Raw genomic sequence first — 23,195 nt, forward strand, 5'->3', positions numbered from 1 at the left:
GCAGGGCGATGAACTATACTTGAACTTCGAGACGTCCCCTTTGTTGCCTCATTAAAAACCTTTCCGACAAAACCCAACTGGGACAAAACCCGGATGAGGGAAAAAGAGTACGACGCGGAGGGTGTCTGTTTTCAGAAGTTGAAGTATTTGAGATGGGCGACGTTCCAATTGTTTTATAGTAGTTTTCCCTCCATCGTTTCCAGCTGAAAAGATCCTTTGTTTGCTGCTGCCGTGATTTTATATGGCTCGCCCAATTGGTTCCTAGTTTGCCTTCTCTCGAATCTTTGCTCGCTTGTGTTTTAGCCTTGAGTACATAGTCTTCGACTTTGAGTGGTCGTACTTTGGCTTTTTGGTTGTAGTACCGTTCTGCTTGTTGCTTTTGGGCTACTATTCTTATGTAAGCCATGTCTCTTCACTCCTCTGCTTCGTTAAGGTCCTATTTTCCATTTTCGTTATTGTTTGGCCCGCTTTCATTGGAGTATCTCAAAATGGGTTCACCGACCTCAACCGGTATCATGGCGTCAGTCCCGTAGACTAGTGAGTATGGCGTTTCTCCTCTGCTTGTTTTTGGCGTGGTGTGGTATGCCCACAGTACCTCTGGTAGTAATTCGGGCCATATTCCCTTGACATCCTCAAGTTTTTTCTTCAAGATATTCAATATTGTTTTGTTGGAGGATTCAGCCTGACCGTTACCGGCAAGGTGATATGACGTGGAGAGTATTCGCTTGATGTGCCATTTTTCGAAGTACTTGGCGGTCTTCTTTCCGGTGAACTGGGGTCCATTTTCACAACTGATTTCTTTAGGGATGCCGAAGCGGCATATGATGTCTTTCCATATGAATGTGATAATTTCTTGTTCACGTATTTGGGTGAACGCACCTGCTTCTACCCATTTGGAGAATTTGTCAGTTAATCCAAAAGAAAACATACATTACCTCGCCCTACTGGGAGGGGTCCTACGATGTCCATTCCGCAGTTGATGAACGGCCATGGCGATGTAACAGAAGGGAGGTGCTCGCCGTCTTGGTGTATTATAGGGGCATATTTCTGGCACTGTTCGCACTTCTTGACATAATCGGAAGCTTCCTTCTTCATTGTGGGAAAATAATATCTTGCTCGAATAAGGCATCTGACGAGGGCCAGATTGCCTGTATGGGCACCGCAGTGGCCTTCGTGTACTTCCGCGAGTACGCATCTTGTTTGATTCGGCCCTAGGCATTTCGCCAAGGGACCCCCAAACGTTCTTTTGTATAACTCATGATTTATGAGGTTGTACCTGGCCGCCTGCTTTCGAAGCTTTTTGGCTTCCTTTTTATCTGCTGGGAGTGCTCCTTCCTGCAAATATGTTATAATACGGTTGGGCCAGTCCCAAGCCAAATTTACAGAGTGTACCTCGAGTTGGTCTATCGATGAATGGAGGAGGGTGACCACGTTTTCCTTCGTGATGTTTTTGGTGGCCGCTGATAACTTGGCGAGACCGTCTGCCTCGATGTTTTGTTCTCGAGGTATTTGATCAAGTCGCATCTAATGACGATTCGCCGTGCTCCGTATTTGAGAGCTAGCTTTAATCCTACAATTACGACCTCATTGTTAGTCATATCGGGGCACCGTATGGATTGGCGAATGACTTCGCCTATTGGGACCTCGAGTACGAGTCCTAGTCCAGATCCTGACGCGTTGGATGCGCCGTCGGTGTATAAGACCCATAGGTCGGGAAAGCTGGACGAGATACGAGAAGTTTCTTGTTCGACCTCAGTCATTATCTCGGCATTGAAGTCGGCTAGTACCTGTGATTTTATCGCTGTTCGCGGCTGATATGTTATATCATGCTCGCTTAACTCTATGGCCCATTTGGCCAATCTCCCCTATAGCTCGGGTTTATGCAAAATACCTCATAGGTGGAAGGTCGTTACTACCGATATGGGGTGGCACTGAAAATATGGTCTAAGCTTCTGTGAAGCTATAACCAGTGCTAAGGCCAATTTTTCAAGGTGAGGGTACATCGTTTTGGCGTCAACAAGTTTTTTGCTAATATAATAGATCAAAGATTGCATACCTTTATCTTTGCGGACTAATACTGCGCTTACCGCGACCTCTGACACGGCTAAGTATATTACGAGGCGTTCACCGTGTTCTACTTTGGCAAGCAGCGGGAGCGAAGATAAGTACGCCTTTAGTTCCCTTAGGGCCTCGATGCATTCTGAATTCTATTGGAGCCTGTTTTCCTTTTTGAGCACGTTAAAGAACTTGTGACATCTGTCCGAGGATCGTGAGATGAATCTCGACAGGCAGCTATGCGGCCCGTCAATTTTTGCACATGTTTCTTGCTGGTTAAAACTTCAGGTATTCCCTCAATGGCCTTGATTTGGTCGGGGTTGACCTCGATGCCTCTTTATGACACCAAGAAGCTGAGGACTTGCCTGAAGTTACTCCGAAGGCACATTTTTCGGGGTTCAGCTTCATGTCGTATTGCCTTAGTATCCCAAAGGCTTCCTTTAGGTGATCGATGTAATCTTCCTTCCTTTTCAATTTGACTAGCATATCGTCTATGTAAACTTTCATAATTTTGCCGAGTTGGACCTTGAATATTTTGGTTACCAATCTTTGATAAGTCACCCTCGCGTTCTTTAAACCGAATGGCATGACCTGATAGCAGTACATTCCTTGATGGGTTATGAAAGTAGTCTTCTCCCGGTCCTCTTCCTCCATGAGGATTTGGTTGTAACCTGAGTAGGCGTCCAGGAAGCTCAACAACTAATGCCCTGCTGTTGCGTCAATTAGCTTATCGATATGAGGCAAGGGAAAAGGAGTCTTTCGGGCAGGCCTTGTTCCGTGAAATCCACGCACATCTGCCACTTCCCGTTTTTCTTTTTTACCATGACTACATGGCGACCCATTGAGGATACTTTAGTTCTCGGATGGAGCTGTTAGTGAGTAATATATCCACTTCTTCGCTGAGGGCCTCGTTTATTACGGCATTGAATTTTCTTCTTACTTGTCGTACTAGGGGGTAGAAGGGACCGACGTTCAACTTGTGCGTGGAAATGTCTTTTGGAATACCTGGCATATCTGCGTGGGAAAAGCAAACAGATCGGCATTATTGATTAAAAACTCATGAAATTTACCTAGTTCGAATAGCTTATGGCCTATGTAGGCCTTTTTGTTGCTGTTGCTGCTATCTAGTTGGATAGGATCGAGATCTTCTATTGTTGATCCCGCGGCTTCCACGACGTCGGGGTCCTTGATAACGCCTTTCTGATCGTTGAGTTCGGACCCCGACTTTAGTAATTGCTATGCTTCTGAGTTTGTTCCTTTCAGCTGTTGAGTGAATGTGCAATCTTGGGCGATGCGGTAGCATTCTTGGGCCGTGCGCTGTTCGCCTGGGACGCTAAATATCCCCCACGGGGTAGGGAATTTGATTACTTGATACAAAGTGGATGGGATAGCCTTCATGGCGTGTATCCATAGTCGTCCTATGATTGCGTTGTGAGTTGTGTCCTGGTTTATGACATGGAATGTTGTTTCTAAGGTGACGCCCCTGGCCAGAACGGGCAGCGTTATTTCTCCTGAGGTCCGTTCGACTGCATTGTTAAAACCTGTTAGTGTTATGCAGCGCGGTACTATCTTATCCTCGAGTCGCATTTGTGCAAGAACCCGAGGGTGAATAATATACGCGTCGCTTCCGTTGTCTACCATTATTCTTTTAACATCAGTATCTGAAATACGTAAAGTAATGACAAGAGCATCGGAGTGAGGGAAGATCAAACCGTTGGTATCTGACTTATCGAAGATGATACTTTCTTCGAGGTCATCGTACCGCTCGTAGGTGATTGACCGTTTGAGCTTGTGTGTGGTGGTAAACTTTATGTGGTTGATTGTTGTTTCGTCGCCTCTACCGATGATCATTTGAATGGTGCGGGCAGGAGAGGGCGGCTTTGGTGGGCCTTGGTGTTGTTCTCATCCGCGGCCAAAATTGGCTCTTCCTCGGTCGCACATCAATTCCTTTAGGCGCCCTTGGTGGAGCATGTTCACTACCTCTTGTCGTAGGGCAGTCCTCAATTTTGTGACCTCTCTCTTGATGAAATTCACAAAGGATATTCGACTTTCGGGCACTTGGGTCGGATTTCATCTTTTGCAGCCACTTCACCTTCGGGCTAAGCTTCTCTAGTGCGTACACTATCTCTGAAGGGGAAACACAAAAATTATGAGCAAATAAGAGCGGAGGCATACATTTTTCGTTCCGCTGAGTCCCTGTATGCGGCCTGGACGGTCCTTCCACATGGCGAGGAGATAGTGGGACGCGGTTCTGACATAAGGTTGGTGCCTGTCTCGGTTGAAGCGGGGTCCTGACTGATCTCTTCGACCATCACTACGACGGTCCTTCCTCGGCTCTGTTTGAACCGATGTTAAGCGTTGTATCGGACCGTTGAGGTCGTCTTCGTCCGCTCTCACCTCGGCGCAGTAGGCGCTGTGAATTTCTTCCCAAGTGGTGGGAGGGTATTTCATGAGTCTGCTTAATAGTTTTCTTGTCGCCCTTGATCCGTTCCTATTCAACCCTTTCTGGAAAGCTGCTACCTCCATTCCTTCCGATACATTTGGTAAGCTCACTCTTACCCTGTTAAACCGGGCTAAAAGGTCCATGACTCCCTCGCTAGGCGATTGCCTGACGGCGAATATATCATTTACTCTGGCTTCCGCTTTCTTAGCTTCGGCGTGGGCGGTGACAAACTTGTCGGCCATTTCCTCGAACGTCGTTATAGACCGTGCCGGTCTTTGTGAGTACCAAGTTAGGGCTCCTCCGGTTAAGGTTTCGCCAAACTTTTTTAGTAGCACTGATGGTACTTGCTCCTTTGATAGGTCGTTGCCTTTCACTGTTATGATGTAGTGAATGATGTGATCTTCGGGATCCATCGTGCCATCATATATCTTCAAATATGGCAGCATTTTGAAGGTTTTAGGTATGGTATGCAGGGTTACCTCCTCGCTGTATGGTTGTTCGACGAATCGGCGGACATCCCATTTTGGTAGCAGTTTTGGGGCGCCCGTTATTTTATCGACCCTTTCTTGGTGTTCCCTCATCTGGTCGCGGAGCTCTTTGTTCTCGTTTTCCATTTCTTCCATTTTCATTAGGATGGTCGTGACTCATGAGTGCATCATTACCTGCATCAACTGTGGTGTGAGTGTTACCTGTTGGGGGAGCGGGTTGCTCACCTGTAGTCGTTATAATATCTGTCAGCGCGGCATTTCTATTCGCCCTTTGAACGGGTTTGTCGAGTATGTCATTGAGGTACTTGTCAGCCACCCCTCCAATAATTTCTTCACTGCTGGTGGTGCTTCCTCAGTCGTGGATGTGGAAGCTCCCCTTTCGCATGAAGCGGTTACACTTGCATGAGGAGGAGGTGAATCACTCCGCCTGGGTGTAGCATTTGGTGTTACATTCTCATCGTCTCCTCTGTTATCTTCGTTGATGGTGTCTAAGATGTTGGTAGTGACACTCATTATTGCTTTCTGTCTTTCATCTCCTTTTCCTGCCATTGTTAGTTTGTGCAGATGAGGAAAAGATGGTTGTCCCTTCTTTATGATCTAGAAGAAACAAAAATTTTAACTAAAAACTCCCCACAGACGGCGCCAAATTATTTGAACGAAAAGTGTTGAGCCTTTCAGTTAAACCAATTAATGATGAGATGAGAGATGAATCTTAGTTAAATATAACAAATTCTAGATCTAATGTTGAGGGGTATCGACTGTATAGATAATGTCTAATGGCAGTGAATATCAGATATGAGCTCAATGATTATCAATGTACGCTGCAATAATATGAACATGCAATAAATGTAATAAATGGCAATAAATGTAATAAAAGGGAGTTTATCACCCAAAGATAATGTGACTTGGATGATTCTCCCACCTGACAGCAACGTGGAAGGATGGGAGTCAAAAATGAATAATGAATCCTCGGATCTAACAAACGGAAAGTGAATAATATATGTTGAATTCAGTAGTCAGTGAACAAGACAATAGTTGTATATTCTTCTTTTTCAACTCTTTACAAAAATGTTCTTATCAGAGGCCAAGATCCTCTTTTTGTTCTCTATCTCTTCCTATTTATAAGGGATATTTTCCAAAAATCCTAAAAAGTACAAAATAAGGAATATCCTGAGGAATATTCCTTATATCCATATCTGAACTTATCCTACCGTTATTTCTTCACTTCAGCTGCCCGTCCTTGGTATCAGCCCTCTCGAGAATGGCTTCCGGCTATTACACCCCGGTCAACCCCGTCCTTGGTCCCGTTTATCCATTACTACCAGACCGCCAAATTCAGACCAATACAAGGGGGAAGGAACAGTAAAATGGGAATAGAACTAATATAGTTAGGAAGAAGAACTAAAGGAAATTGGATGGATGGGAATAATAGGAAAAGAATGGGGGGGAACACTATTAGAAATCCAGTAAATACCGACCAAAAAAACCGACCAACTTTGGTCGGTTATGGCCAATTACCGACCAAAACGCGACCAAATACGCTTGGACGGTATTTTGATGGTCGTTTTAATATACCGACCAAAGTTGGTCGGAAATTACCGACCAACGTTGGTCGGTAAACTAAATTCAAAAAAGAAATATTGCGACCAAAGTAGGTCGGTATTTTAATTATGTAATCAAAAGGTTCACGGTCAGGGAATTGAACCGGGGTGTGTACAGTGGCAGGATACTATTCTACCACTAGACCATTGGTGCGTTTTATTTTAAGATTGTCTTTTTTATTTATTTATACTCTATAATTGTATTTTCGCACGAAAATAACCAACCAAAGCTGGTCGATTTTATTAAATAAATAAAATTACCGACCAAAGTTGGTCGGTTTTTTAAAATGACTAGCCGAATTTACCGACCAAAGTTGGTCGATTTTTTTAATATTAATTTTTATTTATTTTAATTGCTAAAACCGACCAAAGTTGGTCGGTTTCCTGAAAAATAAATTTCGCGGGACTCAAAAGTAGTTTCCCGCATTTTTGCGCCAAAGAAAACCGACCAAAGATGTCGGTTTCGTAAAAAAATTAAAAATTAAAATATTTTGAAAAACCGACCAACTTTGGTCGGTTTTTGGCCAGTTTTTTTACCGACCAAAGTTGGTCGATTTTTCTTGGTTGGTTTTTGCCGAATTTCTAGTAGTGGAAGGGGAAGGGGGAATGGGAAGAATGACAAAAGGGGAGGAGCAGGTTGAAAGTGATAATTTTTTTTTTCTTTTTCTTTTTTGCTTTTCCTTGTAAATTTTTTTTTTGATTAAAAATCTATTTAACGAAAATCAATAGATTTACACGCCATATGAATGTGACTTGCACGCACTTTGTCCACGTAAGATAAGCTACTGCCACATCAGCATAGTCAATGGTTAAATGTGTTAATTAATAGTTATTCCATCAAATGTGAGTGTTCAAATGGGAAAATGAAGAGTTCATGTATGGGCGTTAAAATTGGGTGCAAGTTTAAGGGGATAGGAGGTCATTTTACCAAAAGTAAAAAACGCTAAACTTAAGAAACGTTCTATGAATGCTTTAAGGAAATGGAGAAAAGAGAGAGGGAAGCATCTGTTTTAATCGTGCATTGCCATAGCCCATATACATGTCCTGAGGAATGCTACAGTATAAGTCTAATTCCCAACAGTCATATTCTGAGGGGGAACCCTAATTTTAAAGCAAGGCACATAACATTACAACAATATTAAGAAAGGCACTTGGTACGACCCAGTGATTCCTTCTCTCCCTACCAAGGCATTGCATCAATAAAACATCAATCTTTCATTAAATTTGTTATCCATCATCATGGCATTTTTAGGCCAAATTGTCTGGCATAGTTTATTGTCCAAGCCGGAGTGTAGCAATCGCCAAAGCGTTCCACCATTAAAAGCTCAAAATGCAGCAATTGGAAAGACATACGAACAAAAATTCAAGCTAGGATGTATCAGGAGCAAAAAGAGGTCCTTGGTCACGCTTTCAATGCTCAATCCTGATACTTGCACAGGTTCATTTTCCGCATCTAACACAATTAGAAAGTACTACTCTAGCTTAAACAACAAGGACTTGAACCAACTGGCACTGCTCATATCTGAAGATTGTTTCTTTGATGATTTCTCCTTTCCTCAATCATTTCAAGGGAGAAAGGTTTGCCCCTAATTTTTCCATTAATAATAACATGAATTACACTCTAATTAATCCGACTCTATATATAGCTCCCTTTTGCAAATTTATGCAGGAGATTTTAAAAATTCTGGAGCAACTAATCGCGAGCATGAACACAGAGTTCAGCATAGACAACATTTATGAAGGTGTTGATCTTACAGCAATAGTAAACTGGCATTTAGGTAATCACTACTTTTTGAGAGTGAATTAGAATTGCATTTTTTTTTAATTACTGGTCATTAATCATATTGAATTACTCCTAAGTGGTGCTGTCTTGATGGAATCAAATAACCAAATAGACTCCTCAAATGGATCGACGATACCAATTATTCAATGATATGCTAAAATTAATTGTAACCAACTCATTTCTAGAAATGTATAGATTAGACGCTTAAATTGAAAGAGTATACTTGTAATTGCAGAGTGGAGGAAGAAGGAACTTCCTTTTACTAGAGGTTGCAGCTACTATGAATTATCAAGAGATGGAGAAGAACTACTCATTAAGTAAATAATTAAAACCCATTTTTAGTTTAAGCCTCTTACTTTATCAGCACAAGCTTAAATACTGAGTGACATATAATGCATGCAGGAATGCTCAAGTTATTACTGACTCATCTATGAAACCGATATTTTTGGTATGTTTTTTTTTTTTTCTTTTTCTGTTTGTATAATAAACAAACTGAACAAGTTAATTAATAAGAAAGAATTGAATGTCTTTTCTGGGCAAGTGGAATCGCAAATTCTTGTTCAGTTCCTGTTTCATTAACACACGCCTTTCTTGTCGTGATAAAAAAAACAGGCACTGTACAAGATCGTAACTTCAGCATTTGATTACTTCCCAGAAGCAGCTGAGAGTATGTCAATTTCTTTATTTTCTCCACACTTCAAAATGGAGGAAGTTAAGAAGGAAAAATGATCAATTCTCACAGGGCATGCATTTTTTTCCCTTGCAGGATTTCGAAAGAGCCACCAAATGACGTATCAACTGTTAGCAAATGCTTACAAGATTGTGTTTTACCCATTCATAAGTCCAATTCTTGCATGGTATAAAAAGTTATGGAGCTTCACAGTCACCCTTCTTAGATTCACCAACAAATTAGTGCAGTTCATTATAAAAAGTTTCAGCAAATAGAACATAGTTACAGAGCAAGTTCAAGATTCTCCTCATTGATTTGGCTTTTATCAGCATGATCATTTCCTAGGGGTCATTGTATCAATATATCTTTAAACTTCGGTTAGCAGTTGTTACTTCTTGTATTGGATCGTATTGTTACTTTAAATATATAATGTTTGTTCGAGTCAATTGCTCAAATGATCATTCAATTATCTCAAATTATCTCCTAAAATCACTTTTCTTTAGTTTGTAACAACAAAGTCACTGAACTATGCCTATTGCACTCAGAAGGTCACTCAACTAGATTTTCCAGATTTTGGATTGCCAGATACCTATTTTACCCTCCAAATTATAAATATTTATCATCTTTTATTTTATTTTTTAAAACTTTTTAATATTAGGATTTTCCCTTTTTCGTTTATATTATGGACTTACCTATAGAATAAATAACTATTATTTATAAATTAAAAAAAATAAAAAAAAATTTAAGCATCTATAATGCTGGAATAACAAAATAATGAGCATAGTAAAAGAATTAATTAGAATAATTTATTTGTAATTATAATTTTAGTATTAAGAACAAAAATTCAAAATTTATTTACACAATTCAGAATAAAAGAAAATAAAGGTTGTAAAATATATATTCCATGCACGTAGTATAAAAATAATTATTTAAATAAAAGTATTTTTATAATATACATTATATATTCTTGAAAATTATGCTCAATTATATTATACAGATTAATTTACACTTTTATTTTGCAAGTTAATTTACACTTTTATTTTGCCATGTTCACAAAATCGTACAGATTAGCTAACAAAATTTGCATTTTTTTTTATTTTCTCTTTCTTAATTCATTTTGCTCTTTTTCAACTTTGATTAACAATAGAAGAGAAAAAGAAACTGCCATATTTTCTCTATCGTTCGACAACATCCTTTCTATCCCCCTACTCCCTGGCGCTAGCTTCAATTCGCAATGGTGAAGACTATGGTTGGATGTTTACTCATTTACTAAATTAAATTTATTTTAAAATATTTAACGATTAAAAAAAGTTACTTATTACAGTAGTTTTCTAATCACAATTATCTTTATTTTCTTTAATTGGTGAAGTATTGACTAAAGGAGATGTTTACTTTAGATAAATAGTCACGTAATAGGATATTAACTATATTTTTTGAAGAGTATGCAAAAACCTTTAAAAAATAGCTAATCGTTTGAAAACGGACACATTGCGATGGCCCGTTCTTTCGTCAGGTAGATACGTGGAAGGATCAAAAGAAACATATCAGTAAGCTTGGTTTCTTATTTCCCATTCTTTTCTTGAATTTCTGAGCATACGTCACACACTTTTAAGTAACAAGCTAGAACGACCTCTTGCTTCACCATCTCACGATTGAGTAACAAAATTACTCTGAATAAGGGTGTGTTTGGTAACGAACTAAAATATTTTTTTGGAAAATAAGTGGTTTTCTTACTTATTCAGAAAATATTTTTGAAAAATATACTCCATCCGTCTCAATTCATCCGTCTCAATTTGAAACTAGCGATCTTAAAAGTTTAAGGGGTAAAAACTTTGTGCGGCCATGACATTTATGTGGTTATAAAAGCTTCTCATTAAGGGTAAAATGAAAAGTTTAAAGTTGAATTATTTTCAAATTTAAAAATATGTCATTTATTTTGGAACAGACTAAAAAGAAAATATCACATCTAATTTGAAACGGAGGATCTATTATTTAAGCAAATAATATATTAGACGAAATGAGTAAAAGCGAGGCAGGATGGTAAGGAGGGTTGGAGTAGCGGTGGCGATGCTTCGGAGGTTGGTGGGTGGGGGTGGAGATGGGAAATAGTGTGGGAAATGTTGACAAAAAATTTTAGAAAATATTTTTTAAAATTTGAATGAAGTGAGCTTTTGACTTGCACTTTGTCCCTCATTGGTGAGGGACAACTACATTTGTGTGCTTATATATAGAATCACTTCTTAAAGGTCTTAAAAGGAGTTGAAGAGAATGAACCCTCGCGCCGTCGTCATCGCTCAGCTCGGCTATTTGGATTTGGATTTGGTTTTGGATTTGTCAAATGATCGATCGATAAGATTATTTTTTGGACAAAATTTATTTAATTAATTATTTAATAATTAATTAAATGCCAGATCACTACTGAAGATTCAGAAGGATAGTCTGGCCGCGGTCCTGGCGTAACCGCGGTAGGACCGCTCCAGAACCCTGCTGCAGATTCAAAGGGCCACTCTAGCCGCGGTCCTGGCGTAACCGCGGTAGGACCGCGGCAGGCCGCGTAAACTTCTGAAAAGGCACATTTTCCAGAACAAACATCACACCTCTTCCAATAATTGCCTATAAATTTTGAGGCATGGCTTCGTTTTTAACACACCAAAAATATTACAGAACTTCTTTCTTTATGAAAATACTGCATTCTAATTCGCAGTCTCTCTCTCTCAAATCGTAAGTGTGATTTTGTTCCGTTCTTTAAGTTCGTTGGTATCCTGCAGTTTGTATTGCCACTGTTGCAGGAAGGTTTATTCCGTTTTATCCTGGGAGGATTTAATCCATTACCTTGGCAACGTGTGAGGGGGTTAAAATTCCTTAAGGACGCACAAGCAAATTGTGGACTCGGAATATTTCTTAATCTTTACTGTTTTTCCAGTTTCTTTTATTCTTCTAACAGTTTTTCTGATTTTGTGTTTTAACACAGTAGCAACAACAAGCTTAAGGAATTTTAAATACTAACATTCTGTGTTGAAATATATATTAAACTGTTATCTATATTTTGTATACTGGTTTGGAGACTAAAGCCTTCGTGCTTTCTACTCCAATAATTGTTCTGTCCGGTTTAAAGTATATCAAAATTTTATCGGAATAATAAATGTACGGGTTTGAAGTATATAAAAACTTCACCATTGTTACGTGTTGTATGTTTGGTTTGGTATTCAGTTTGAAGATATCAAAACTTCACTGATTTAACAAAGTTATGTTTCCAACTCTACAGAAAAATGACGAATGAAAACCAAACTAATGAAAATATTGCGGGAACGGGTGCTACTGTTACGAGTGTTGCTGCCTCGTCAAGCCGTTCAACTCCTGCTCATGCTATGGCACCAGCAGAAAAACCCGGAAAGTTTTCCGGTATTGACTTCAAACGTTGGCAAATGAAGATGCTCTTCTATCTTACTACGTTGAGTTTGCAGCGATTTATCAAGGAGAATCCTCCGGTCCTGGCTGAAGTCCGGATGACGAACAATTTCGTTGTAACTAAAGCATGAAAACATTCTGATTTCTTGTGCAAAAACTACATTTTGAGTTGTTTGGAAGATAGCTTGTACAATGTCTATAGTGTTATGGAAACTTCAAAAGCGTTATGGGATGCGCTTGAGAAAAAGTACAAGACTGAGGATGCCGGACTTAAGAAGTTCGTGGCTGCAAGGTTTTTGGATTTCAAGATGATTGACACTAGGTCGATCATAACTCAAGTCCAAGAATTACAAGTCATTGTGCATGACCTCCTTGCTGAAGGTATGATCATAAATGAGGCCTTTCAAGTTGCTGCTTTCATTGAGAAGTTACCTCCGTTGTGGAAGGACTTTAAGAACTATCTTAAACACAAGCGGAAGGAAATGACACTTGAAGACTTGATTGTTCGTTTAAGGATAGAAGAAGACAACAAAAATGCTGAAAAGAAGTCACGTGGAAACTCGACAATAATAAGGGCTAACATTGTTGAGGAGGCGCCACAAAATAAGAAGAGGAAAAAGGCTTCTGGACCAAAGAATTACCCAAGCAAGAAAAAGTTCAAGGGTAATTGCCACAACTGTAGAAAGTCTGGGCATAAGGCCGTGGACTGTCGTGCACCAAAGAATGATGTACAAAAGAAAAACAAGAAGAAGAATCAAGCAAACATGGTTGAAAATGTTGAAGACATGGAGGACTTGTGTGCCATGTTGTCTGAATGCAACTTGGTAGGAAATTCTAAAGAATGGTGGATAGATTCTGGAGCCACCCGCCATGTTTGTGCTAACAAGGAGTTATTTTCTTCTTATGCCCCCGCATGACCCGACGATACAATTTTCATGGGAAATTCATCTACAGCCAAAATTGAAGGAGTTGGCAAGATTGCGTTGAAGATGACGTCGGGAAAAATAGTGACTCTAAACCAAGTTCTCCATGTTCCAGAAATTCGCAAGAATCTGGTGTCTACCTCACTTCTTGTCAAGAATGGATTCAAATGTATTTTTGTTACTAATAGTGTTGTACTAAGTAAGAATGATATGTATGTAGGAAAAGGTTACCTGAATGAGGGCATTTTTAAGCTAAATGTAATAGCAGTTCCTATCAATAAAGTTAATGTTTCTTCTTACTTACTTGAGTCAAACACTTTATGGCATTCACGCTTAGGTCACATCAACTTCAAAACATTGCGAAAAATAATAAATTTAGAAGTATTGCCAAAATTTGATTGCATTAATTCCAAATGTCAAATATGTGTGGAATCAAAGTATGCTAAGCATCCTTATAAGTCCGTTGAAAGGAATTCAAGTCCTTTAGACTTAATTCACACAGATATTTGCGACATGAAGTCAACACCATCTCGCGGTGGAAAAAAGTATTTTATTACTTTTATTGACGATAGCACGAGATATTGCTATGTTTATTTACTTAATAGTAAAGATGAGGCAATTGATGCTTTCAAGCAATACAAGAGTGAAGTTGAAACACAACTAAACAAAAAGATCAAAATGATAAGAAGTGATAGGGGTGGCGAATATGAATTTCCTTTTGAAGAAGTATGTTTGAAAAATAGCATTATTCACCAAACAACTGCCCCTTACTCTCCACAATCTAATGGAATTGCGGAGAGAAAGAATCGAACGTTGAAAGAGATGATGAATGCGTTGTTGATAAGTTCAGGTTTACCACAGAACTTGTGGGGGGAAGCTATAGTTACAGCTAACCGAATAATTAACCGTGTACCTCATAGTAAAACACAGTCCATTCCCTATGAAAAATGGAAAGGAAGGAAGCCCAGCTTGAAATACTTCAAAGTGTGGGGGTGTTTAGCTAAGGTACAAATTCCTAAACCTAAAAGGGTTAAGATAGGTCCAAAAACGGTTGATTGTGTATCTATTGGATATGTAACCAATAGCAAGGCATATCGTTTTCTGGTTCATAAATCAGAAAATCCTGAGATTCACGTTAATACGATAATAGAATCAGATAAAGCTGAATTCTTTGAAACTATTTATCCGTATAAAAAGGAAAGTGAAGTGACCTACCAAAAGTCAAAACTACCTCGAGAAAATAACAGATGGTATGCCTAATGAGGAAAATCCGAGAAGAAGTAAACGTCAACGGACATCTACTTCATTCGGTCCAGATTTTCTGACTTTCTTGCTAGAAAATGAGCCTCTTACCTTCAAGGAAGCAATGTCTTCCTCAGAAGCACAATATTGGAAAGAAGCTGTCAATAGTGAAATAGAATCCATGTTGAGCAACCATACCTGGGAATTGGTTGATCTTCCTCCAGGTAACAAAACATTGGGTTCTAAATGGATTTTCAAGAAGAAAATGAAAGACGATGGTACTATTGACAAATACAAGGCAAGACTTGTTGTCAAAGGATTTAGACAGCGAGAAGGTCTTGACTATTTTGACACATACTCGCCGGTAACAAGAATTACATCCATTCGGATGCTAATAGCGTTAGCCGCATTGTATGGTCTTCAAATCCATCAAATGGATTTAAAAACAACCTTCTTAAATGGTGATCTAGAGGAAGAAATTTACATGAACCAACCCGAAGGGTTTGTGGTTTCGAGAAAAGAAAAGAAGGTGTGTCGACTTGTTAAGTCCCTTTATGGACTAAAACAAGCACCCAAGCAATGGCATGCGAAATTTGACCAAACAATGTTGAGGAAAGTGACTCTTTCCGATTCATGTCTGGCCCTTCCTGGATCTGGATCACAGTATACCGGCGAATGGCTTTAAGATTAATGAATGTGATAAATGTGTTTACATTAAGAACGTTCCAAATCATATAGTCATTGTTTGCTTATATGTTGATGATATGCTAATAATGAGCAAAGACATTGCCGACATTCAAGCTACTAAGCGTATGCTTGCTAGTAAGTTTGATATGAAAGACTTAGGAGTTGCCGATGTAATTCTAGGAATTAAAATCCAGAGGACTCCTCAGGGTCTAGCTTTGTCTCAATCACATTACGTGAAAATGGTACTTGAAAAATTCAAACACTTGGAATTTAGAAGTGCAAGAACTCCAATTGACTTAAATCATCATCTTATAAAGAATAAAGGAGAAAGTACGTCTCAATTGGAGTATGCTCGTGTGTTGGGAAGCTTAATGTACATCATGAACTGTACACGACCTGATATAGCTTGTGCAATAAGTAAACTTAGTCGATTCACAAGTAATCCAAACAAACATCACTGGGTAGCAATGAAACGAGTTCTGGGATATTTGGAATATACCCAAGACTACGCTTTGCACTACAATAAATATCCTGCAGTTATCGAAGGATATAGTGATGCAAATTGGATAACCGGCTCAACAGAAACAAAGTCCACAAGTGGATATGTTTTTACTGTTGGTGGAGGAGCAGTATCTTGGAAGTCTTCCAAACAAACGTGCATCGCTCGCTCTACAATGGAATCAGAGTTTATAGCTTTGGATAAAGCCGGTGAAGAAGCTGAATGGCTTCGAAATTTCTTAGAAGACATTCCGTTCTGGCCAAAACCTTTGGCTCCTATTTGCATACATTGCGATAGTGAGGCTGCAATAGGACGGGCAGGGAGCGTTATGTATAACGGAAAGTCTCGGCATATACGACGAAGACATAACACCGTTAGACAACTACTTTCTAGTGGAATTATCACTATTGATTATATAAGATCAAAGGATAATGTGGCGGATCCGCTTACAAAAGGCTTAACTAGAGAGGGAGTTGGGAAATCATCTAAGGGAATGGGACTATGGCCGAGGACAAGTCAACATGGCGATAACTCTACCTAGAATTTTGGATGTTCCGAGATCTAGGTTCAAGGAGCTCAAATAAAGTTGTAATTGACCGGTTCAACATTGTCAAAGTAAAATCTTTGGTCCCTTCTCGTGATAAAGACAATGTTCAGTAACAAGGATAGAATTTTACACGTTCTTTAATGATTACCTAAGTTTGATGTGGTATTTATCAAATAGTGTCAATCTAAAGGATTACACGTTTAGGAATCACCTATGTAAGTGTGAAGTGGAAGCCGCTTCAATGAGAATTCTGTAAGGCCAATTCTCTACACACTTATGAAACCAGGAGGTGTTCATGGCTGAAACGAACACAACAATGAGAACCAAAAGACGGTTAAGGGTTGGTTGTGTGACATATAGTTGTCTAGGTATACACTAAAGTTCGACGGTTCAAAGATATCAAATCTACCGATTGACCGAGTATATCCGATATATGTTCACTACGGAAAGTTCAAAGGGAAACCTACTTATCTAGATGCGATTAATCCTTACTTGCAAATCACACAGCTTTCATCTATGATCATTCTTGTTACATCCATTCCCATTCATGTGGGGGATTGTTGGACTTTAAAGGCATTGAGCTTCAAAGACTTTAAGTATTGGGCTTTAAAGTATAAGAGTGTGAATTGGAAATGGTGGGAAATAAAATGGAGGGAAATGAAAATTTGAATGAAGTGAGCTTTTGACTTGCACTTTGTCCCTCATTGGTGAGGGACAACTACATTTGTGTGCTTGTATATAGAATCACTTCTTAAAGCTCTTAAAAGGAGTTGAAGAGAATGAACCCTCGCGCCGTCGTCGTCGCTCGGCTCGGCTTTGGCTTTGGCTTTGGCTTTGGCTTTGGATTTGGATTTGTCAAATGATAGATCGATAAGATTATTTTTTGGACAAAATTTATTTAATTAATTATTTAATAATTAATTAAATGCCAGATCACTGCTGAAGATTCAGAAGGATAGTCTGGCCGCGGTCCTGGCGTAACCGCGGTAGGACCGTGCCAGAACCCTGCTGCAGATTCAGAGGGCCACTCTGGCCGCGGTCCTGGCGTAACCGCGGTAGGACCGCGGCAGGCCACGTAAACTTCTGAAAAAGCACCTTTTCCAGAACAAACATCACACCTCTTCCAATAATTGCCTATAAATTCTGAGGCATGGCTTCGTTTTTAACACACTAAAAACATTACAGAACTTCCTTCTTTCTGAAAATACTGCATTCTAATTCGCAGTCTCTCTCTCTCAAATTCGTAAGTGTGATTTTGTTCCGTTCTTTAAGTTCGTTGGTATCCTGCAGTTTGTATTGCCACTGTTGCAAGAAGGTTTATTCCGTTTTATCCTGGGAGGATTTAATCCATTACCTTGGCAACGTGTGAGGGGGTTAAAATTCCTTAAGGACGCACAAGCAAATTGTGGACTCGGAATATTTCTTAATCTTTACTGTTTTTTCAGTTTCTTTTATTCTTCTAACAGTTTTTCTGATTTTGTGTTTTAACACAGTAACAACAACAATTTTTTCTATTTTTGGCAAGGAAGTCACTTTTTTTCATTGGAGTTTAATAAATTCATGAGAAAAATATTTTCTAAATATTTGTAGTTTATGTACAAAGGATAAAACTCAAAAATAAGACAACTAAATAAATCAATAAAAAACACGGTTTATTTTAAAAAACGAAATCAAATAAAAAAGAATATAGTGTTGTATGGGAAGAAGAGGAGAGGAAAGCCCGAAAAGGACGGGACGAAGAAGAAAAAAGGGAGAAAAAACAAAAAGCGTGTCCGAGATTTGGCGGACTGGATTCTCTCTTTTTGTTTTCATCTGACCTAAAAGTAAAACACAGTCCGTCCACAAGAACTTTTTCACTATTTCCTGCCCTAAATTAATTAAATTTTCCCTGTCACTGCACGCAGTAGCTGCGTCTACGCGGCTACTCCTCCATCCTTACATTTAATTTTCCCCATTAATGTTCCATTCTCTACAATTTGAAATTTGAAAATTGAAATTGAACTTGAAATAGCTATATGTCAGTGTAGGTATTACTCATATTTCACAAGTGAATTTACTTATTGAAGAAAACAATGGGCGGCTACCGAGCTGTTGCGGCAGTCAGCGGTGATTCTTCTAAATCCTCGGCTGAATCTAGCTTTCGAGAACTTGATGATGTCTTCTTGCAGGTCTTTTTCTTTTTATTTTCTCTGTGAAATTCAGTTCTCACCTGTCAGTGTGTGTGTGTGTGCGCGCGCGTTGATAAGGATGATGTATATTTCAGACTCAAACGAGAATATGGCTTGGGGAAGTTCTGAAGATGAGGTTTGACGAGCACCTACATATTTCTGATTTGCTTGCCGATGGAGATCTTCTGTAAGTTTGACTAGTTCTTCTAGTTCTTGCACCTTGACACTGTATCATTTCATTTCCCAATTGTTGGCTTAAATTTGGTGTTTACTTGTATCCTCTTTGGCTCCGAAGAATATTGTAGCTTACTAGATTGTCAAAGGGATATGGCCTTGTATTTGTTATGACCTCAATATTTCAAATCAACCAAGCTGGTAATTTCACTTCAATTTAACTAGACGAAAAAATCGCAATTACAATGGAATTATGAAAATAACAAGGAAACTGATTAACTGCTACTACAATTATGGAAACTAGATAGCAATTACAACTGAAATATCAGCTAACTACTGTGAGTCGCAGCTTCAGCTTAACAACTCCAATTCCTCAAAACTTCAGACACCAACATCAACTGCATTCGCTATTTCAATAACCCTGCGATAAGAACTTAAGTGAGAAACTAATGGAGATAGAGTTTCAGAGAAGAAGAAGAGAAAAGAATCAAGAAGGGAAAGGATTCAGAGAGAAGAGAGAGAGGGAGAGAGAGCTAAGAGAGAAATGCTCGAGGAAGGAGAGTAATTTTGCCAGAATTCATTATGCCCGATCCCACACTGATTAGAGCTATTTATATCCTTTCTGAGAGTTGATCTGGGCCGTAGGTTGCAATGAATCCTAGCCATCCACGTCAGATTAACTAATTTTTGAATTAGCTGTTAATCTTGTTTAGCTGCTAACCTTTCCAACTGTGTCGTTTCTCTTTTCTTTTCCTTCTCTTTATGTCACGAATATAACAGTATTAACATTTGGAAGTGATAACTTGTGTAGGTTTGAAGTCTCCAAAGTATTATGGAATATGCTATTGGCCAAGTGTGGCGAGCTAAGACATTTGAAGTATGAACCACTTGGTTCACGGAGATGCAGTGGGAGATACATGCCTTACTCTAATGTTGACTCATTCTTGAAGGTAAGTCATAGCTGCATCCTAGTCTGATTTGGCTCTTTTCAACGGCCGATAATGCTATTTAAGAGGGGGATAGCCTTAATGAGACCCGAAAAAAGGGGATAGCCTTGTAATCCCTTGTTTTGGCAGATCTGCAAAATACTGGGATTAAATGGTATCGATCTCTTCTCCCCATCAGATGTTGTTGAGAAAAAGAACATTCGTAAAGTTTGTATTTGCATAAGGGCACTTTCAAATAAGGCCCGTTCCAAACAATTGAAGGTATGAATCTTTTCCCAGAGGCTATTCACTTCCTTCTGAAGAAGTTCTGCTTCTTTGTCTCGTTCTTATGTTCCCTGGGTTGCTAGTTATACTTACTTCTGCAATAAACCTGTTCGTATCCCTTAGGTTCCTGACTTTGACTTGGTGACCTATACGGTAGTCATGCCAAAAGATATGGTAGGTGGCATTAGAAGAAGCTTGGAGACATCAAGCAGCCTTTCAAGTTCTTCTGGTTATTACTCGTATAAAGAAAAAAGATCAAAACATATGGAGGTATGGTTAAATGCATCATTAGTAGAAAATATCTCCTTATAACAAAAATGCATACACCTTTATATTAGAGATGCTAATGTATCCATATGTATGCTATAGAGAAATAAAACCAGAGAATCTGAAGGAAACTATGATTCTTTATCTGAAGAATCTGACGAGGCTGAGAGTAAGTTTGTGGGAGAAGAGTCTTGTTGCTCATCTACGAATCAGCTTGAAGATGATAACGCCACAGATTCAGATGCAGACAATTCTATCGACGAACATTCATCTGTTAGAAAGAATGGCAGAGAGAAAATTAGTGTACTCTCATGTTCTCATGACCATCATGTTTATAACTGTGATTTCTGCAAGTGCGGATCAGAATTATCTAAAACTCTTCCATCTCAGTGTGCTAGGAATGACCGTACAGAAGATAGCTGTTCATCAGTTTGCACCAATTCTCAATCAAGATCACATCATAGAACTTCTCCAGGAAATGGAGGGAAGTATAGTACTGCCAATGATAGGATACACTTTGATTATAGTGACCTTAACGTGGTAAATGATGAGTCAGTTGTTGGAGATTCTATGTATGACAATGAAGTGGAAAGTAGTTATATATCTAACTACTTAGCATTCTCTGATTCAGTTATTGGTGGAACTGATGGAAGTACTCCTGTACTGCGGAAAGGTGAAGATAATATTTTGAACCTTTTTATGGCTATTGATTCTCATGAACCAAATTTAAGTGAAGGGACTTCCCAAAACGGACTTCGGAATAAATTTTCTGATACTGAAGATGCAGAAGTTTCATCAACCACTAGCATGAGTTCTGTATTATGTCGGGTGCGTGCTTTGGATTTCGATGACCAATTTGATGCAGATGATTGTTTAACAGCAGAAACTCCTTGTGCCTTGCTGGAAAATGATGCTGATAGGCAGTATAAGTATGCATCTGCAAGTCATAATGCATTGAATGTTGCAACCAACGAGCTCATGTTTCATGATACTAAAGAACCTTCTATAGTTAAACCTAAAATTTCTGCTAGTCTCAGTGAGCTGACATATTCCTGTCCAGATGAATTGCAATTTGCTGCCAGAGAGCCTCTTACTGATAAAATTGTCTCATCGCACGGAAATAGCTCAAATTATTTTGATGAAGAAATGGAGTCTGCAAGAAGTAAAGATAAGTTTGTTGATACTGCATGCAGAAATAATCTTAAGAATGTGTCTTTAGTTAACACTAGTGAAGGATGTGATGGTGATTCACAGTATCTGAAATTTGTTTCTGATGAAGTCAGTAGTACATGTGAATCATCCTTGACTTTGGATGGTGTTAACATGGATCAAAATTCTGTTATTTCTGCAAATTGTTGTGAGCATATTGAAAAAGGATACCCCTGTTTCTGCTCCTCTGTCTACGATTCAGGAGATGCAAGTGAAGTTTGTGAACCAACAGTTCCAGGAGATGATGTAAGTATTCCTCATTGCAAATTTTCTTGAACTAACTCTTTTTAATTACAATTTCAAGGCTTTGCCTTTCAATCACATTGGTAATTTCTGTTTTCTTTTTGTTAAATAGGATGATACAAAACATAAAGTTTCATATGTGTTGGAAGAAAATGCTTCACAGAGGCGGCAAGAAACAGATGCTGGTCAATTAAATGACAAACATCGACATAGGCCATTGCTGAAAACAGTTGCCAGAGGCACTGCACTTGTTGGTGTATTGTGTCTGTTGCTGCATTTCAGGTTTGTATTTCTGGTCCTATTTCATTTGTTATTTTGTTTCCTCTCTCGATTAGTGGCAATCTTCTCTATTTGGTCAATCACCATAAATCTTGTGCCATTTACATTGACAGTCGTAGGAGAAACAAACAGGAAAGCAGTGAAGCCGGCAGTAGACCAACTCAAAGTAAGAAGTTCCGTGGCAGAGATTTCTCGTATGGGGATGGACAAAATGGACGTCGAGTAGATAGAGTTTATCCTTCTGAAAAACTCAAGTTCAAGAATTAGATTCTGGATCTGTGAGACTTAGTAAGAGGCATGGCTGGTTTTTCATACGTTCAGCCCATCTCATTTTTAGGTAGAATAAGCATGAGGTATGGTTCATACGCTAATAGCACGTTGAATGGTAAATTTTAGGTTTCCCTATGCCGCTTAAAGAAGAAAACAAGAAAAGTAAATAGCTGCTTACTTCCATGAGTTAATGTAATCTTGAAGGAATTAACGGCTACAATCTCTGTAGTAGGCACAAAGCATGTAATGATGGCAAAGTAGCATCTTGTACCCATTTGTTAATTCGTACATCACGTAGAGTACTGTTTATATACTTCATCTTTTTTTTTTTTAAAAATGATGTCCTATGAGGAACATTTATTTCTTTTATTGGCGAAATACATAAATAGCCCCTTTAAGTTGTCCTTGGCAATCAGATTAACAATTCAACTGAGCCCCTTTTTATTTTGACACTTCAAGTGGCTATTAAGTTGATCAAGTTAACACCCGAGTATAGCAGATTCTATGTGTGACTTGCACTTTCCAATGACATATCAAATGGATCAATCAAAAATTACAGGTGTAATTTTGCCATAAGAATTTGACACATAATTAACCAAAAAAAAAAAAAAAAATACATTTTAAGACAAACATAACCTTCTTTTCCTAAGCAAGCCCCCCACATCTTCATCCGCCCATCCCGTCTACTTAAATCCACCAGATTGTCCTAGAATAATGCATTCAGCCAAAAGATCCACCAGATTGTCCTAGAATAATGCATTCAGCCAAAAGATCATAGATCAAAACCGACAAATTGATAATTAAGAACCAATTCCCACCAATAATATTCCAATTGGAATGTTTTAAATGTCTTAACATCAATTTAAGAAGCAGACAGCAAGTGGGTTTCTTCCAAATAACTAATTGTACAATACCGCTTGAAGTTCTTGAGAATATGAAGGTGGAGGGGTAAAGACGTGACTAGCAGAAGGAAGATGGAGAAATAAAGGATGAAGTGAAAATTAGGGTTTGGATTTGCGCTTAAATTA

At 38.8% G+C, this 23,195-nt stretch overlaps 3 protein-coding genes across 4 annotated transcripts; 2 read left to right on the forward strand and 1 right to left on the reverse strand.

Moving 5' to 3' along the window:
• LOC109236061 lies at positions 3,893-4,911 on the reverse strand. The gene is made up of 2 exons (XM_019402290.1): positions 4,231-4,911; positions 3,893-4,180 (listed from the first exon to the last, which is right to left on the reverse strand). The coding sequence occupies exons 1-2, from the start codon at positions 4,909-4,911 to the stop codon at positions 3,893-3,895; spliced, it is 969 nt and encodes a 322-aa protein (XP_019257835.1).
• LOC109236243 lies at positions 7,791-9,431 on the forward strand. Its single transcript, XM_019402440.1, has 6 exons — positions 7,791-8,165; positions 8,257-8,365; positions 8,606-8,687; positions 8,773-8,818; positions 8,983-9,037; positions 9,137-9,431. The coding sequence occupies exons 1-6, from the start codon at positions 7,827-7,829 to the stop codon at positions 9,313-9,315; spliced, it is 810 nt and encodes a 269-aa protein (XP_019257985.1). The 5' UTR covers positions 7,791-7,826; the 3' UTR covers positions 9,316-9,431.
• On the forward strand, positions 18,136-22,521 carry LOC109235607. 2 transcript variants are annotated; one of them, XM_019401784.1, is made up of 9 exons: positions 18,136-18,514; positions 18,610-18,701; positions 19,500-19,638; positions 19,765-19,896; positions 20,023-20,169; positions 20,269-20,469; positions 20,557-21,621; positions 21,731-21,900; positions 22,011-22,521. In XM_019401784.1, the coding sequence occupies exons 1-9, from the start codon at positions 18,419-18,421 to the stop codon at positions 22,162-22,164; spliced, it is 2,196 nt and encodes a 731-aa protein (XP_019257329.1). In that variant the 5' UTR covers positions 18,136-18,418; the 3' UTR covers positions 22,165-22,521. The 2 variants fall into 2 exon arrangements, with proteins under 2 accessions (XP_019257329.1, XP_019257328.1); XM_019401783.1 differs by having other exon boundaries at positions 20,269-21,621.

Source organism: Nicotiana attenuata, chromosome 12 (assembly GCF_001879085.1).
Source record: "Nicotiana attenuata strain UT chromosome 12, NIATTr2, whole genome shotgun sequence".
In the NCBI taxonomy this organism is placed as follows: Eukaryota; Viridiplantae; Streptophyta; class Magnoliopsida; order Solanales; family Solanaceae; genus Nicotiana; species Nicotiana attenuata.